Source organism: Macrosteles quadrilineatus, unplaced genomic scaffold, assembly GCF_028750875.1.
Source record: "Macrosteles quadrilineatus isolate MER2022 unplaced genomic scaffold, UCM_ALF_1.0 Scaffold_5__1_contigs__length_97177068, whole genome shotgun sequence".
In the NCBI taxonomy this organism is placed as follows: Eukaryota; Metazoa; Arthropoda; class Insecta; order Hemiptera; family Cicadellidae; genus Macrosteles; species Macrosteles quadrilineatus.
The window spans coordinates 91639678-91659186 of record NW_026542598.1 but is presented as its reverse complement, the minus strand read 5'-3'; the positions used below and the strand labels follow the sequence as shown (position 1 = coordinate 91659186).

At 33.5% G+C, this 19509-nt stretch overlaps 1 protein-coding gene across 1 annotated transcript; it reads left to right on the top strand.

The window, feature by feature from the left end:
- Nucleotides 1-1119: 1119 nt before the first annotated feature.
- Nucleotides 1120-18740, top strand: LOC128995087 (protein nessun dorma-like). The gene is made up of 5 exons (XM_054419975.1): nt 1120-1207; nt 6368-6555; nt 7687-7779; nt 10899-11117; nt 18506-18740. The coding sequence occupies exons 1-5, from the start codon at nt 1145-1147 to the stop codon at nt 18573-18575; spliced, it is 633 nt and encodes a 210-aa protein (XP_054275950.1). The 5' UTR covers nt 1120-1144; the 3' UTR covers nt 18576-18740.
- The last annotated feature ends 769 nt before the right edge of the window (nt 18741-19509 follow it).

The window sequence follows — 19509 nt, the reverse complement described above, 5'->3', positions numbered from 1 at the left end:
TGAAAACGCAAATCGAACCATTATAATAAACGCTTCTGGCTATTACCGTAGGTGGGCATGGTAAGACCTAGGCCCGGGACCGATTTACTTTTTCATTTTGATGTCCCCAGAGGCCAAAAACACCATTCGTTTAAATTATATATTTGTCCGTGAACACGATAGCTTGAGTAATTTTTTCCGATTTTAAATATAAATAGCGGGAATAATAATATTGATTGGTCATTATAACTATTTTCTTCCTAAAACTAGTAAAAAATTAAATTTTCAACAGCACTTACTCATTACTAAATAACTACAGTATATCACCACTGAGCTATAATTCTAACTGGAGGTAGCACTGAATGTCAAAGATGCGTGTCGCCAGCCGCCATGTTTGCGTGAGGCGGGTGTCATAAGAAGCCATGTTATTGATATGACAAGAAAACTCACTGCTATACCAACCTAGTTATAAGAAGCCATGTTATTGCTTGATAAGAAAACCAACTGCTATACCAACCTAACAAAATCAGCGACACGCTTTTGACAGACTTCTGCCATGGCAGTGCTACCTCCAGTTATAATTTTAGCTCAGTGTATATCACATAGGCTACCATTAAAAAACCAAATCATTGTAGGCTTAAGTACTGTAGGTAATTAATTTTTTAAGGTCAGTAAGAATGAAAATTTCATTTATGAAGGTCAATAATTACAAGTCTCAAGTCCTATATTTAGTTCTTTACATCTTCATTTGTGGGATTACTGGATTACTCAAAACTAATTTATCAGGGTTTGTATTCGTTACTTTTAGAGACAGGCAAGACTGTTAAAAGGGAATTTTTGGTTTGTTGAGGGTATTTTTGAGGAAAACAGGTAATTCTTTGCTCTGGAGGGGGTAATTGGGCCATATTGGATTGGCAACACTGGTTGAAGGCATTGTTGTTAGTTCAGTTGTATGTAGTTGTTAAGTTGTTAGTTGTTACTAAAAATTGATGCTTACAGCAACATGATGGCTCAGGATTTGTTCGTATTTTCAATGAGTTTCCAGGAAAGGTTGGATGAATATAACTGTATTTTAACTAGTGATTTGAAAGCCATTGATGTGAAAAGGGAATGGAGCATTTTTTTGAAATATCATATAGAACCAGCAGGTTGGAGAGCGATTTGCATGTCCCACGATGTGTGTACTAGGTTAAAGATCAACTATCCATGTACTGGAGTAGTTGTGACTGTAAGTAGTTTGTGTGGGCTTTCTAACCTAGGTTATTGCTCAGTATTTTTCTAATTTGAACTACAGGGTGATTGATATAAGTGTTCCAGCCTTTTTATTCGAAAACTATAAGAGATATCAAAAAAAGGTTATATGGTAAGTGCCATGGATATTTTATTAAAAAAATTGTAGTCAAGTAAAAAAAAATTATTTTAGCAGCCATTTTTCCAATATGGCCGCCAACATTGATTTTTCTTATGGAACATCCTGTATTTTATGATGTATTTCGGTAGAAAATGTAATTTTAAGACGATTTTATTCTTGTGATTTTTTTCATAAACCTAACCGTTTCAAAGATATTTGAATAACATTTCCTTGTTTTTTGACCAACTGATGTATAATCATTTTTGTAGAATGCATTTTTCTGCACAGTCGGACATGTATCGCAATAGTTTTATTCTACAGAAATATTATTTCCCTATTATATACAACTCTTCAAAATTGTGGTTCTAAATAACAACAAAAATCATAATTTCTAATTAAACTTGTCGTAAATTCAAAAAATGTAATTTTCACTAACATCTCATAGTTTTTCGTCATACTAATACATAATATTTTTGTTTTTTAGAAAGCATTTTTCTGTACAGTTTGACATGTCTAACGAATTCATATGACGTTTGGTTCTCGAAATATTAGCTATTTTGTACGCCCCCCCCCAACTTCACTCCCTCCCCCTTATGTTATTAACCTAGGAATGTTACAACATCGATTTTCTTCATCTACTAGGTATGCACAGCAACAATCAAAAGTCAAATTTCGTTACACTTTTATGCATGCTCAAACCCGTTCAGCGCCTCGACTAATGCATTGTTTTAGTTAAAGAAAAGTAAATATTCTTATTCCATGCCGGTACCGGAAATGGGATTTCCATTGCATGAGATGCCACTCTGGTTGGATGTGTTCATCTTCATTAAACATAAATCAGGAAAAATTTAAGTGAATGAATTGAAATCATCAGTTCTATGGGTTAGCTTGTGACACACAATAGTGTTTGTTTCTGGTCTAAGTTGTAACATACCAAGCTGCCTTTAACATTAAGCCATAGCTGACTGTCAAAGGCAAAGATTTTTATTGTCTTTAAACACATGTGTGCAATTGACAAAGTCACAAGCATATAATGTATGTAAATAGCCTATTCTAAGTAAAAGGTACATTGAAAAATAGAATATTTATAGATAAAAACAATAACAAAATACAAAAACACCAGAAAATTACATAACAAACAATCTATCTATCTATCTATATATTAATAGGCAAGCATGTTTCTTTAAAACCTTTTTTCTCAGTGAATCAATTAATAAATTTTCTTGCTTAGTGACCTTACAATTTGACTCAGTTTTTATTAAAGCCCACACAGCTTTACATTTATTTGAGGAATTTAAAATGTACTTTTCATTTGCAACTTTTTTGCAATAGTTAACTTTGTGTTTGTACCTTTTTTTGTATGTATATATTTTTGTTTGAAGATATTTTAATTTTCTGTGCCCAAGCTATTTTTATATCTGTCATAAAAAGCATTTACATACACTTTAAAGCTCTTCAATTCTGGTGTATACCATTTTAAGTCAGGCTTTTTTCTAGTTTTCACCTTAACTTCCTTAACTCTACAGCATTCATTATATGAATTTGTCAACAATAAATTAAAATGATTGAAAGCTATATTTACATCTCTTATACTACATAACTGCGTCCAGTCAATTTGTGACAATTTACTTTTTAAATTGAAAAGTGCTTCAGGTGTCAGTTCTCTGCCTTCTTAGTCAAAACATTGTTATGCATCACACTTTCCACAGAACTTTCTTTAAATTGAGCATATACCCCCGCATGATCCGATAAATGAGGTTCTATTACACAACAAATTGTTTTCTTTCTATCAAAATTACTTACAATATTATCTATGCATTTCCCCCCCCCCCCTTGGCCGGTTCCTCATTCAACCAATACATGTCAAAGGATCGCAATAAATTCAAAAATGATCCTCTTTCATGTGATTTTGACAAAATGTCTATATTAAAATCAGCTGAAACATTTGCCATTCATTTGTTCATTTATTTCATTCTATTAAATTGTCATCCACTTTTAAAATATCAGTATGTTTAAAAAAAAAACCCTCAACAATAATTTCAAAAAATAACGTCTCAAATCTTAAATCATTTAAGGTTGGTCTTCTATCTAACAATTACATTTTGCCAATAACCCTTCCTTATAAGAGACTAAAGCCCACCTTGTTTAAAAATGTTGGCGTATATTTTCATTTTATATTTTCATTTTAGTAGTAATTTTACCTTGATGAAAGGAATGTGGTAAGGATGTGTCTTTAGATAAGACTAAGATAAAATTATAATTATCGGAAATATTATTTTTTGTGATTTTCCAATCTCCTTGGCATTGTAGGATTTAAATGTTAATTAAATATGTGTGTATATGAGTGTATTTATAGCAGAACATTCCTATATGAATAATAATTAATATTTAGGTTCGTAATAAACAAAAAGGAACACGACTTTGGATCTGTTAAATTAATTAATAAGGCTGGATGGTTTTGCAATAGGGACCGGGTATGGACATGTTAAACGAGGAAGATTATAACGAATTTCCAACTAAAGAATGTAATGTTTACTCCGATATAAGTACTCTTAATTCTTGTTTTGATTTATCTCAAAGTAATTTCGGGTTAAGGTTTAGAATAATCCATCAGAATATAAGGAGCTACAATAAAAATTTTGACGAATTTTGTGCGTTTCTCCAAGGAATAAAAACACATTTTAATTGCATAGTACTAACAGAGGCATGGTTAAAAACAGATTCTTTTTTAGAAAGTATTCCGGGTAGTTGTACAAAGCAATGGTGTAGTTGTATATCTAGATAACTCTTTATCTGCAACCTTTAATCAGCTGTTGATCGGGCGGCGTGGCCACTGCCTTATCTCTGACCTTCGACTGGGACGGACAACCTTGTGAATTACTAGCCTTACAGGAGCCCTAATTCTAACCTTCAATTGTTTTTTGAATGTGTTTATATTATAATTCCACTTCCCATCCAGAGTATGTTCGTATTTTCTCTGGTGATATAAATTGCAATATTTTAAACCCATCACTTAACTTAGCTGAAGAAAAATATGTTGACATCCTTAGTGATTTTGATTTAATACAATGCATTGACAAAGTAACTTTTGCAAAATAAATTAACATTGACTCAAGACAAACATGAAATTAGTTAGTGAATTTGAACCACGGGTTTCTGCTACCATCTTATCTTATCTTATCTGACAGGGGCAGGTAGAGACCTTAAAGCACTTCATCCGAAATCGAATTATTGCGCACCCCAGATACTTAATTGCTTTCTTGTTGACCTACAAGTTGAGGCGCCCAATGAATGCCTGTAGCTTCCCAATTAGTTCATCCTCAGGAAGAAATCTACCTCTAGCCATATTTCCAAGAGTTATCGATCTAGCGTCAGAGAGCTCAATACAATCAAAGAGTAAGTGATCAGCTGTCTCTTCTGACCTATCACAGTACCTACAGATCGGTTCACCATCATATAAGCCCATCCGTTGTAGATGTTTCCTGAATCTTCCATGACCAGTTATCAGTTCAACAATTAATTTAATTCTTCGTCTGTCTAGTCTCAAGAGGTCACAGGCAACCTTTTTGGAAGGCCTAAACAGAGTAAGCTTGCTGACCCTAAGAAGGGGAACATCGACCCAGCGTTTGCGATGCTTTTCCTTGGCCCATGACGCAATCGCAGAACATACACTGTTTCGTGAGATGCCACAGAAGGGTTGCGGGCCTAACAATGATGTCGCAGAGGCAGTATTTGCCAATCTGTCTGCAGCTTCATTTCCTTCAATGCCTGAGTGTCCTGGTACCCAGCAAAGCGTAAGGTCATTTCTCCTACCCAACTCAGACACAGAAGCAAGACAATCCCACACGAGCCTGGAGTTGAATTCGTAAGAGTTTAATGCTTTTAAGGTCGCTTGACTATCAGTAAAGATATTGATTGTTTTGTCTCTGATATCTTTGTTAAGATGTTCTTGAGCACAAACTAGAATGGCAGTGACCTCCGCTTGAAAGACAGTTGGGTACACCCCCATTGGAAGACAAATACCAGTGCCTCCATTCATCCAATGCACACCTGCTCCAGTGCCCCCATTTTTGATCTTAGAACCATCAGTATAGCATTCTAAGTCACCTGTGGGTATGGGTCCTTTTCCGCCAGACCAATCCTTCCTATCTGGTATTAGTACTTTGAAAGGCTTTCCAAAGGAGTATTTTTTGGACATTTCTGCTACCATGTTGAATATTCCGACAATCTACAAATTATCACTAACTAGAAAACTATAAAAAGTTATTTTAACAAAAACCTGAATGATGTTGTTTATTCAAATTCAACTTAAAGACTCACAAATCATCTGTTACTAAAACATTAATTAATATTAATCACAGACTTAGAAACATGATTAGAGATATATTACTAAATCTCAACATCATTGACCGGACATTACAGTGATAAAAACTAAAGTTTGTTGGTGAGAGTTCTATGGTTGACGGTCTAGTGTTGGTAGTTTTTGTTTGGGGATTTTGATCATGAGTAGTGTAAAATATCCCAACAAAGACTTGGTGCCAGGTGGGAGAGGTTGTTCTTCATTTGGATTTGCTGGATGATTTTCCGTCTTCCTTGCCGTCAGAGCCTCAGATATCTTTTCAGAGAGCCATTTTTTCCCTAAATGGACCTATCCAATTTGTATTTTTTAGTATTGGTCATTTCAACCCTGTAGAATCTATTTGGAGTCAAGGTAGGCCTCATTATCGCTGGGTTAGTTGATCCCATTAAATAACAGTAATCTTTAAGAGCGAAAACATTTTTCAGAACAGTTATTCCTGTAACTGTACGTAGTGTATACCACTCCACCAAGTTTAGTGTTAAGCTTGAGATTTCTATCTACTTTTGTTTGAATCATCCTACACTCACCCTTCACTCATATTTGGGTTAAAATACGCACATAGTGGCGTCCCCATCTTAAATAATTGAATTGAATTGAATTGAATCCTTTCTTAACATTAGGTCTACATTAGTGATTTTATCCATTAAAACTGTTTTTGAAATCCAACATTTTTGCAGGTCGATCTTATTAACTTTAAAGAATTGTCGTGTACTGTCCAAATCAATCAAGTTGAAGATGGAGTTGCTTGCCTTCCTTTAAGGATGACTGATATTCCTTTGATAGAATTATATCCGACAATTGAACAGGATAAAAATAATGTGGTTGAAAAACTTTTCGACACAGCCAAGGCTATTGATAGTCTCAGGTAAGATTGACCTTGTTTGTCAATTCTATCAATGTTCAAATCAATGTTGTCCTATTCTAGATAAAACATGGTCAGTGGCGGTCCCAGAGGGGGATTGGAGGCATATATCCCCCCCGAAATATTTTATATTTTATTAGCTAAACATTTTTTTTTTTTTTTTTTCTTAGGGAGAGGAGGGAAAATGCTTTTACACACACAGGTAGCCAGCCTGTAGTGTGAGACTCCTGAAAATTATCAGACTACTCACTAAAAAACCCCCTCTACTCTGTTGGACACAGACCTGGAATTGTTTGTCACATTACTTCAAGACAGGCCAACATGTGACCTAAGCCCTCAGGGCTCGCACCGTTTCTGGCATTTAGATTCTTAATGACCTACACCGCATCCCGGTCAAGGTCGATCTTCTTGGCGCGGAGAATACCCTGGATATAATGTGACACACAGGTCCAATTGTCCTCACCCTCCGTCATTAGCTAAACATAAATATACTATTAGTTTGAGCATATTTCTAGAGCTCAAATGTGTATAGAAATATGTTTTTAGGCTTTCAATGCCACATTTTTCTGGAGGGAAGGACCCCCCCCCCTGACTCCCCTTTTTTGGGGGGATATTCCAGACCCTCTGTGGTCATCCCCCCCCAAATGAAATCCAGGGACCGCCACTAAACATGGTTGTGATCCTAAATATTTGTAAAGATCTTTTAATTGGAAATAAATTTTGTTTTTACATTCTGAATTGTTACTTGTAATCTTTGACTTTTAAGTAGACATTCCATCCCCATGTTAAATTTCTAGCCAGGTTTTTTATCAAAATTACAGTTGATGTGAGCCACCTTCAGATTGTGCTGATCTAAATTAATATATTATGTCGAGTACACAAACTTTTTTAACAAGTTGAACTTAGGGAATGACTTATAAGTGAGCTATAGCAACTGACCCATCAACCTGGTCAGCAACAAAAAATAAGGTATAAAATAGAATTTTAGGCTTTGAACATTTTGTGACTGGCTCACACAACAACGTTCTTTTTTAGTAAAATATTTGCTACAGCTGGTCCATATCGATGGGATGTCTACTTCAATATCTAAAATTCAATGCTTGTAATAAATCAAGATTTTTGTTAAAATTTCAGATTTTTTTACAACCACTTATGGATGCCTTGGGATGAGAATTATGACGATTCCGACTCATGGGTCACTTCTCACTTAGAGGGAAGACTCTACTTGTAAGTTGACCAAAAGTTAAAACTTAGAGTTTACAAAGCTTAGAAAATGTGTAGTAACATCACAGTTGCAATCACTTGATGCAGGAGCAAGCGGTTTATCTTTAACTTATTAAAAAATTGAAGGCATAAGCTACGCAATTGAAAACTGGCTGATTTTGTAAACATAGCTCATAAAATGAAGGACGGCAATAATTTTCAATGGTATTGGAAAGATGTAATAAAAAATGTAATGCATTTCAAAACTACAATTAAATTAAGACAAATCGTAAACATTTTTATGAAAAAAATGGGCTATAATCACCGAGATTTTTAGTTGATTAGCCTTTGCAAGAATGCATGTAACAGTATGCTGGTTTTAAAGCATGTATATACAGTGTAACCTCGATAACAAGACCCTCGATAACAAGTCACCCTTGATTACAAGTGTCATCTTTAAGTCCCCTAGAATTTATTTTACCCCTAATCACATGTTATTGCAAACCTTGATAAGAAGACAACCTTGAAAACAAGTATTATTTTATAATCCCCATGAGAGTCTTGTTATTAAGGTTCTACTGTATCTAACTTGTACTCACTGTGGTTCCTATGTTGTGTTAACATCTATCAACAATTATCTAAGCGGTCTTACGTAGGGCTGTCATGTTAAATAAATTTACTATCCATCTAAGTACAGTATAATTCTCCCTTTCTCGATGTAAAAGTGCAAGACTTTGTTAGTATGGTCTCAGAAAAAATGAATCAATGAAGAGTAGGAAAAGTCTGGCTCAAAATAGAAGCGTTGGAAGACCAATAAGTAAATCATCAATCATTTTAGCCTCTGGATTGCTTACATACAAGAGTAAAAATTTTGAAGCTTACGTTTTAATGTCCCTGGCTTTTTACTTTGAATATACTGTATTTGTGTATATTATTATTATGTGTTTAAATATTTTTTTCAGAAATACCAAAAGCTTAGAGAGCTGTTTATTGCAAAATGGCCCTAAAACTAAACCTATTTATAGCAAAACATATTTATATAAATACCATTAACTATTGTCAATATTCATTTTTACGTTTGTTATGGTCATGACAGAATTTTTGTGTTTTTCCGTCAAATATGCTGTATTAATAAAAAACCACCAAAGATTGCATTACCATAGACATTTTATGAAACTTCAAATGGCATTGAAATAAATAAACGTCATCAGCATTCTGAACCTTTATCATCATGGGTAAGCGGTGATAGTATATAGTTAAAAATCACAATAGCTGCAATTACTTTTGAACCATAACTGTTACAGAAATGGGGTGTTGTACATTTTTTTTTTAATTATAAGGACCATAACATATCAATTTTCATCAAAACTAGTTTTTCTCCAAAAATCCAATTATTTTGTTATTTTATGGTTTGTATGGGAAGATAACATACCTAAGTTACAGTAAATTTTGAACCGTAAATTTTACGGAAATGGAATTTGCACCATTTTGTTCAGAATTTAAAGGAATGTAACATACTAAATTTTTAAGAAAATCGTTCAGGCTATTTTCGAGAAAATCAGATTTTTTGTAATTTTATGGGGTTTTATGGGAAAATCCCCATTAAAATCAAATTTCAAAAAATTAAAAAAAACTTTCAAAGTTTTAAGGACCATAACATAGGTACTAATTTAAAACAAAACCGGCTTTTTTTCTAAATTCCTTTTTTTATGGGGGTTTTTATGGAAAAATAACAAAATTTACTTTAAATATTGAATTGTAATTTTTACAGACATGGAAGTCGTATCATTTTGTTCGGAATTTAAAGGGCTACAACATACAACATTTTTATCAAAATCGTTCGAGCTTTTTTTTAGAAAATCAGATTTTTCCTTTATTTTATGGGTTTTTATGGGAAAATGAAAATTAAAAATAAAAAAAATGAAAAAAAAACTCCTGGAGATAACATAAAATTATAACTAGTGAAGGTACATCTTAAATTGAAGTAAGAATTAGAGAAATAAATCAAATGATGTGTTTTGGTCAAGTAATACAGTAGATAAATATTTTCCGATGCTTTATGTGAAAACTTGGCGTGCATGCCTTCAATTCGAGACCTCAATCATGAAAATCAGCCGGGTAGAAGAGACAAAAGAACTTGAAAAAAAACTCAAATTTATCTCCCATAAGAAATACATGGGGAGCAAATTTCATTTACGTATACACCGAGTGGAATTATTGATAAATATATGCCGATACTTGATGGCAAATTTGTGTGTGCATACCTTCAATTCGAGACCTCAATCATGAAACTCGGTCGGGTAGAAGAGCCAAACGAACTTGGCAAAGAAAACCCAAATTTAACTCCCATAAGAAATACATGGGTAGCAAATTTCGTTTACGTATACACCGAGTGGGATTATAGATAAATATATGCCGATGCTTGATGGCAAATCTGTGCGTGCATACCTACAATTCGAGACCTCAATCATGAAACTCGGTCGGGTAGAAGAACCAAACAAACTCCCAAAAGAAAAACCAATTTTTTTAAATATATAAGATTCCTAAAAGTTGAGGGTCACATTCCACTGTGCCCCCCCCCCCCCACACGTCTACGTCAGTCGGGATGTAGGTTGATCAATTTTCAAAAAATTGTATCCACCCAAAGGGTTTGTATAATTTGATATAATACAAATATGCAAAGCAAAGTGGGGTTAACCCATATTTAAAAAAACTATGGTTTTTGTAATTTATGGGTCAATTTCGCGTCTACTGTAATTGTAAGGTACTCAGTGTCATCTCATATTCTACAAAACCCTTCACGTGGATGCAATTTTTCAATTTGGTCACCCTAGATCCCGACTGACGATGAACCTTCGGGTTTGAAATCGATTTCATTGTATCACAACAGGATTGCTAAGGTAAGACTTCATAATATCAAATAAATGAATGGTCATAAATGGTCTCAAAAGAGGACTAAATGCTGACAGAAAATTATCATGTAAGCAAGTGAAAAGAAGAGATTTTTTACTTAGGGAGACAAGGCTGTTATAGGCTCGTTTACTCGCCTGGGAAACTTGGGCTGCCTAATCGAAGATTATGGTTGTAAGATGTGCATGCTAATAGTGGATGTTTAAGGAAACCAATGTTCTAACTGATTTCAGACAGTTTGAGTTGATGGAATGTAAGGTTCCTAACGAGGTGGCTTACAATGTGCTCACACTGATATCAAAGGGCCGCAACGTCCTCAGAGAGATAGAAGACATTCAGGAGCAATTGTCAGATGAAAAAGAATGTTTGCTTCTACTAGTGCTCACTGAGCTACACAATGAGATGACTCATTTGCAAAACCAGTTCAGCGTATTTGAAAAACCTGGATTGCTGTAAGTATATATATGCAACAGGACGATATGTGATTCGCAACAATGCACGGTTAACCAGCTTAGCTGACCTTACAATGTTAGGTGTACAATATGTAGTGAACACAATATCAGTATTCAAGAGGACAGTGTGATCCGCAACACTGCACGGTTAACCAGCTTAGCTGACCTTACAATGTTAGGTGTACAATATGTAGTGAACACAATATCAGTATTCAAGAGGACAGTGTGATCCGCAACACTGCACGGTTAACCAGCTTAGCTGACCTTACAATGTTAGGTGTACAATATGTAGTGAACACAATATCAGTATTCAAGAGGACAGTGTGATCCACAACACTGCACGGTTAACCAGCTTAGCTGACCTTACAATGTTAGGTGTACAATATGTAGTGAACACAATATCAGTATTCAAGAGGACAGTGTGATCCGCAACACTGCACGGTTAACCAGCTTAGCTGACCTTACAATGTTAGGTGTACAATATGTAGTGAACACAATATCAGTATTCAAGAGGACAGTGTGATCCGCAACACTGCACGGTTAACCAGCTTAGCTGACCTTACAATGTTAGGTGTACAATATGTAGTGAACACAATATCAGTATTCAAGAGGACAGTGTGATCCGCAACACTGCACGGTTAACCAGCTTAGCTGACCTTACAATGTTAGGTGTACAATATGTAGTGAACACAATATCAGTATTCAAGAGGACAGTGTGATCCGCAACACTGCACGGTTAACCAGCTTAGCTGACCTTACAATGTTAGGTGTACAATATGTAGTGAACACAATATCAGTATTCAAGAGGACAGTGTGATCCACAACACTGCACGGTTAACCAGCTTAGCTGACCTTACAATGTTAGGTGTACAATATGTAGTGAACACAATATCAGTATTCAAGAGGACAGTGTGATCCGCAACACTGCACGGTTAACCAGCTTAGTAGTCCGGCAGAATTGACCCGAACCTGGTTTTGTCCTATTAAGTTTTTTTTATTGTTGATATGTGATATCTAGAGTTAGTAGACTCTAAAACCACCGGGTACTTTTTTGGTACCCTTGGGCAACAGCTGCCATCTTGGAAAATGGCGGAAAACGTAAATTACAGTGTAAGCTTTTACTTAAACCAATGTAATTAAAAAACTATTTAATCTAGAGCAATGCAAGTTGTTTTTAAACGTTTATGGTTAAATTTGGTACTCAGAAATACCATATATTAAATATATATAATTTGATTCAAGGTCAGTATTACTTTTCAAAGTTTATAATTTATAAAAACATAATGACATATTTCTTTTTATTTCAATTTTGCGCCTTAATTACTCAAAATGTGACTATAATATGCATTATAAAAATTGTAGACTTTTAAATTTGGCATCGAATACATCTATCGGACGCTTTGTTGGATCAAGGGTAACGTCAGAACAAAGCGTTAGAAAATAAATTATTTGTTGATTTTCAATGAAAAATACGGATATTTTATATGTTCAATAAAATTGTAACATCTTTCCTGGGACCATCCGGTACTTCTCACTGGCTGTTTTATGTATTAAAATGTTTGTAAAATTACCAAATTTCATTTTAACTATTACCTATTTATATTTAAGGACTTTAAGGCTGATCTATTCTTCTCCACTGCAAAGTAACTATATTTTTTCATAAAGGAAAGTTCAAATTTTGACCAACCCATTGAGTTATTATTATTAGATGTTGTTTATATTGCGATAAAACACTCAGTAAACAACTAGCTTCCATTTGATATGAAGATCATTGAAACTGAACGAGTCTGAGGTGAATTACAGGATTTCAACCAACAAAGATTTTAATGTTTGTATAATTTTCTTTGAATAAAAGATTGTTACTTCGAGTACTAATTGTGAGATGTTATATTTTTCGATAATAATATACTCAGCAAACTACTGGCTTTCATTTGAGGCATTGGTCATTCAAATCTATCGGGTTTGAGGGGATTTATAGAACTTTAACCAACTAACATTTGAGTTTTTCCAGGATTTGTCTTTAATTAAAGATCTTATCTCCGGTTGTAATTATGTTACATGAAATGTTATGTATTAGAAATACTCAGCGAGTTACTGGCTTTAATTGAAGCCATTGACTATTAAAATCGGTTGAGTTGAGTATGAGTTGTGGACCCCCAAACAACCAAAAAAATAGATTTTTTTACAATTTATCTTTAGTTAATGATTGTGTCTTGAGTTATTTTTATGTAATATTGTATGTTTTGGCATGAGAATACTCAGTGAATTAATTTAGTTCTTTTGAGCCATTATTTATTGAAATCTGACGTTTTTGGGGCGAGTTATAAGCTTAAACGTAGAATAAGAGTTGGTTTTCTTAACTTTCTTCTGTATTTAAAGACATACAGCTCAGCTGCTATGTATACTATGTTTTTCGTTCTGATCTAAAAACACTATGTCAACTTAAAACTTTCATTTGAGACAATTTTCTTTTAAATATATAAAGTCTAAGGTGAGATGTAGAACTCTAACTAGCATCAGGTTTTCAATTTTTAAGGACTGTCTTTGATTTAAGATCTACTAGTGTCCCTGTTGCTCGAATTCGAGCAATTGCTAAGTAAATATTTGTAGCAAACTGTTATAATACTATATTAGCAAACTTATTGACGGTTTAGGATTAACCTATGCTCTTCTTCTCACTTTTGATTTCTGACAACAGCTGGAGTTTCATAACAATTTTTGTTTCCAATGTTAATCTTATGGAGAAATACGAAACTTTAAAGGGCTCCAGGGCCTCACTCTCTCATTATTTCCCTAAAAAGAAAGTTTCCTGCACAACTTCACGCTACGCTCTTTCCAGCTTTAAATGAGCTGTGTTGTTCATTTTGGTGAAGAAAACCTCAGTAAACTATGGGTAAACTCAGATATGAACCTAATCTGGTTTATTCCTATCAAGTTGTTTTTTGTTGCGTTTGATATACACCAGTGAACAGAATTAAAAAGATGTAGTTGTGTGAGCTCAGGCTTACCTTGCACAATAATTTGCCATTGTGGGTATAATACCTGTTTAAATGGAAAAAGACAAACTCAAGACGACAGTGAAGACTACGACAATGTAGAATAATGAGTTAATAGCCCCGCTGCAGCAAACCTGCCGTCTACATTTTCCATTTCCCTGGATAGATTTTCAAATAATTTATTAAATTAACATTTATGTTTAACGAGTACCTAGGTTTGATGCTACAGGGAAACTAGTCAAGTGTGTTTTTATTAAAATATTTATAGCTTAGTATAAAATAAATAAATCTCTCAAGTTTGATCAAAATATATCCAAAAACAAGCCAACTACAAATTTTGCAATATTCTTCATAAAAACAACATGGGAATTTAAAAGGAACTTTTTTTTTAATTTTCTCCGTAATAACCGTACAAAAACACTTGGTAAAAAAGTCTAGAGAAAAATTTATACATTTTGTATTTTATGGGTAAACAATTAGAAACCCCCATTTTTACCCCATCAAACCCCCCGCCCCTAAACCCCGTTCCCAGGGTCCGATCATGCTGGTTCGCGGAATCATTTAATTTTATCCCATCTTACACCTTCAAACCAAATGTTATCGAAATCAGACAAAAATTACTCAAGTTATCGTCTTTACGGACATCATGGCCTCTGGGGTATCAAAATGAAAAAGTTAATCAGTCCCGGGCCCAGTCCTTACCATGAGACCTACGGTAATAGTTACTTTTCTATAGAGAAATTCGCTAATAGTCACTAAGGTTACTGAAACGTTATTAACAAGTTTTTACATATAAGCCTATTATGTAAGTTACAATTTTATGTGAATTAAATATTTATGTTACAATACAAAATAATAAAAGTCAACTATGTTGAAATCGATTTTTTTTTACATATTGTCTTTTTCAATTTATCGCAAATACTAACAAGCATAGCCACAAGTGCAACGGGAATTCAGCAAACTTGAAAGTTAAGTATTATTATTACATTCCATAACAATGATGTAAAGAATGTGTCTTGCTAGTTAACTCAAAGAAGGTAACACTAAAACAAGGTCGTATGCCAACTTCTTTTTCAATTGGACAAAAAATGAAATTTTTAAGATAAAAACCACGTTTTCCGCCGACATTTTGAAAAATCTTGAATGATATGGCTAATATCTGGTAAATTAATGAGTAACATTATGACGAGGTTTCATACTAAATTTCATGATATTCGAACTAAAAATGCATAGTTTATAGCTTAATTACCATGTTTTAAAATCGAATTACTTTTAAATATAGACAATTATTATCTCGAGTTCTAGAAGTTTCCCAAAGGTACTTTGTAAGTGCCCGCTATTTGATGCATCTAAATACTACCAAAATTAAATATCAACAATAAAAAAGCGTGATCCAAATGTGTATCAATATATTCCATGAAAGCCAGTACGTTACTGACTGTTTTTATAAGAAAACATAAAACATAACATAATACTGTAATCACTAAAAATATAGGGCTTTGATGAGACTTTTTTATAACTAAAATTACTTTTTTTTGGGGGGGGTCCATAACTAGCTTATAAAACATCCTAAGATTTGAGCGTAAATGAAAGCCGTTTGTTTATCGAGCATTTTGATACAAAAAAACCGTAGAAAAGAACTACAGAATAGTCTTAAGAAGAATTATATAAATTATTCTCATTTATTAGATAACCCTCTTTATAATAGAAAAAAATATATATTTTACGCTTTGTTGTGACGTTATCCTTGATCCAACAAAGATCCCTGTCGGTGCATTAGATGCACAATTTCAATATCTACAACTGTTGTAACATGTATCATGGCCTTTTTTAAGAGACTTTGGCACAAAGTTGAAAAAAGTGGGGATAGAACATATTTTTTATCTAAATTGTTAACTTTAAAAAGATATACTGACTTTAAAACACACAATATATAATTAAAATGTGATATTTTCCTGCATGGAATTTCACTGTTAGTATTTTAAAAGCGTTCGCACTGCTGTAGATAGCATGGTATTTTCATTACATAGTTTTAAGTAAAAGCTTACATGTAAAATTACGTTTTCCGCCATTTTCCAAGATGGCGGCTATTGCCCAAGGGTACCAAAAAAGTACCCGGTGGTTTTATGGTCTACATACCCTATATAACTCAAATCAAGAATAAAATAAACTTAATAGAACAAAACCAGGTTAGGGACAAAATCCTCATTTAGCTGCCGGACTATAGCTGACCTTACAATGTTAGGTGTACAATATGTAGTGAACACAATATCAGTATTCAAGAGGACAGTGTGATCCGCAACACTGCACGGTTAACCAGCTTAGCTGACCTTACAATGTTAGGTGTACAATATGTAGTGAACACAATATCAGTTACTTTCTCCCCCTACAATGGAGAAAGTATTGTTTTCGTCAACATTTTTGAGTTTAAGTTTTGAGTGGATAGGCCTATATATGTTTTGGGCCCCCCTCAACCCAAAAAATGGTTTTCGAAGTGATGTCCGTGTGTGTATGTGTGTCTGACTGTCTGTATGTGTGGTTGTGTACACAGAGCTATAGACCACACCTGCAGTCCGATTTTGATGATTTTTGGTATATGTAGGTACTAATCAATGGTCTCTCCTGGCGTTTTATTATTTTTTTAAATTTTGATTTTTATGATTTTTAATTGTGATATTCGCATAAAAACCCAAAAAATTAATCGGAAAAATTTAATTTTCTCAAAAATGGCCTGAGCAATTTTCATAAAATTTTTGTGAAGTTTGATCCCTTTAAATTCTGAACAAAACGTTACAATACCCATTGCTGTAAAAGTTAGGGTTAAAAAGTTTTTGTAACTCATGATATTTTCCCATAAAAACCTATAGAGTAACAAACAATTGGATTAAAAAAAGCCAGTTTTAAACACTATGTTATGGTTATTATACTGTAATTCTAATCAAAATAGTATAGCCCTCAATTGCTGTAAAAATTACAGTTCAAAAGTTACTGCAACTTTTGTGATTCTTCCCAATAAAATATAGTTGCTCCCACCTTACCCATGACAAAAGATGTTAGTCCAGTCAAAAAAAAGTTTAACCTCCGAAAAAATCCGAAAGTTTTTAAATTTTGGACACTTATTTCTAGGTACCTCGGGAAGATTATACCAAAAGTAAAGTTCCCATAAATATGAAGCGAGCTCTAGCAGCAATTAGCGAAAACAGGACCCCTTTTTTTATTTTTGGCTAAAACCTTGAGAACCGTTGGTCGAAGTTGACTAAAAGTGACTATTTACCAAATGAAAGGTCATTAAATTTACAAAAAAAAAATTATATTTTCACTTTTATTTTATTCCTAATGGTTACCGAGTTATATGATGCTAAAATATAGGGTTTATTCTTCAATAACTGTCGAGGGAGCGAACAATGGTGCAAACTAAAGTAGGTATTTTGTTGAGAAAAAAAAACGCCATATTTTAGCGCCCAATTACTTGGTAACCATTAGGAATAAAATAAAAGTGTAGGTATCATTTTTGTTGAAAATTTAATGATCTTTCATTTTGGTATACAGTCACTTTTAATTCCGACCAATGGTTCTCGATATTTAAGCCAAAAACTAAAAAAGGTGCCCTGTTTTCACTAATTGCCGCTAGAGCTTGCCTCATATTTATAGGGACTTTTGGTATAATATCCCCTATACCTTCCGCAAACATTCGTGGCGGCTGAGGGATTAGGACGGTCGGGTGGTGTCCCAGCCCCTAAATTAGCCCTGGCTCGGCTGCTCTGGGTTTTGACCATGAGCACCGACTGGGCTCAATGCATAGTTGGTACAATTTTTGTATATCACCATAAAGTGTATTAAATAACATCATTTTTGTAATCCGCATCAAATAACAATAGTATTGAGCCTAAAAAACAAATAATTGCAATGATATTAGGTACTGTATACATTTGGTATTAAAATAATAGACAGTTTTAGAACAAGGTATATATTTAAGGTTAATGTATTTACAAACTATTTACGCTACTGTTTACAATTTCAAACTATTTAGTACAGTATTTATAGTTATGTTCAGAGAATGTTGTCCAAATTCATTGTGGTATTATTAAGTACAGACCTACACTTTGTTTGAGAATAAAACATAGTTTTTAGATGAAATATATATTTACGATTACTTACACTGGTTTCAGTTTTTCATAAGCTGAAGTCGGCTTAACAAAAACACTTATGATTTGATATTATCAATAACTAGCTGTGAGCCCGTTTGGACGGTTATCTTTTGGTCAGTTATATCGTAAATAATGAAAGAAAAAACATCACAAACCTACCCAACGTTCAGACCAAACTTTAGTTGTATTCATTCATACAGATTAGAATGACAACGGCATGGTGCTAATCGAATTTTCTTTTCAGGGAAATGGTATCACCTCCAGCTCTTATGAGAACCAACAGTTTTATGTATATAATTGTAAATAGTCAGTGAACAGCAGTTTAAATAATTTGTAAATACTCTTAGATATATATCTTGATCTGAAAACTGTAAATTACTCTAGAACAAAAAGTAGGCCTGTACCAAGGCCACACTAAAAAAACAGGCTGTAATGCTCGTCAAGCATGACGTCACGATAGAAGACGGCAATGACGTAATTAAGGTTATATTTTTGTTTTCGATGAAAAGATTAAAACATGCAGCTGATCACAAACGGCAAACATTACGTCATTGCCATCTTCTATCGTGACGTCATGCTAGACGAGCATTACAGCATGTTTTTTTTAGTGTGGCCTTGCCTGTACTTGTTAACATAACAAATTTGTGGAACATTCATTCAGCTCATGTGTGAATCTGGAGAACATAGTACCTAGCAAATTGTAAATAGTTTTTGAACAGTATTGTGAATAGTTTTTAAATAAACTTAAATATACATAATTTATTCTAAGCTATTTATTTATTCTATTTATTTATGCTTCCAATGGTACATGCCACTTTACAAAAAAATATTTGAGAGAAAAAGAAAATACAACAATTAACAATTGAAGTATAACTAAACAATAATAACAATATATATATATATCAAGCTTAAGTAACAATAATATCGGACTCTCTGTGAAGATTATACTCTATTGAGTACTATTATACTCAAACAAAGTGTAGGCCTGTACTTAATAATACAGTATCACAATTATTTTAGGTTTGATATTCATCTCCAGCGTGAGTTGGACAACATTATCTGAACATAATTGTAAATAGTAAATAGTTTGTGAACAGTTTGTAAACATTTTGTAAATGCAGAAACCTATATTTGTTGTTTTATCAACTGTTTCAATTTTCAACAACTAAAGTAAATATTAACTTTTAATTGAAGGCATAACGGCATAACCTAAAAAAATGCTATGAGTTTTGTAATGAAGAAAATAAT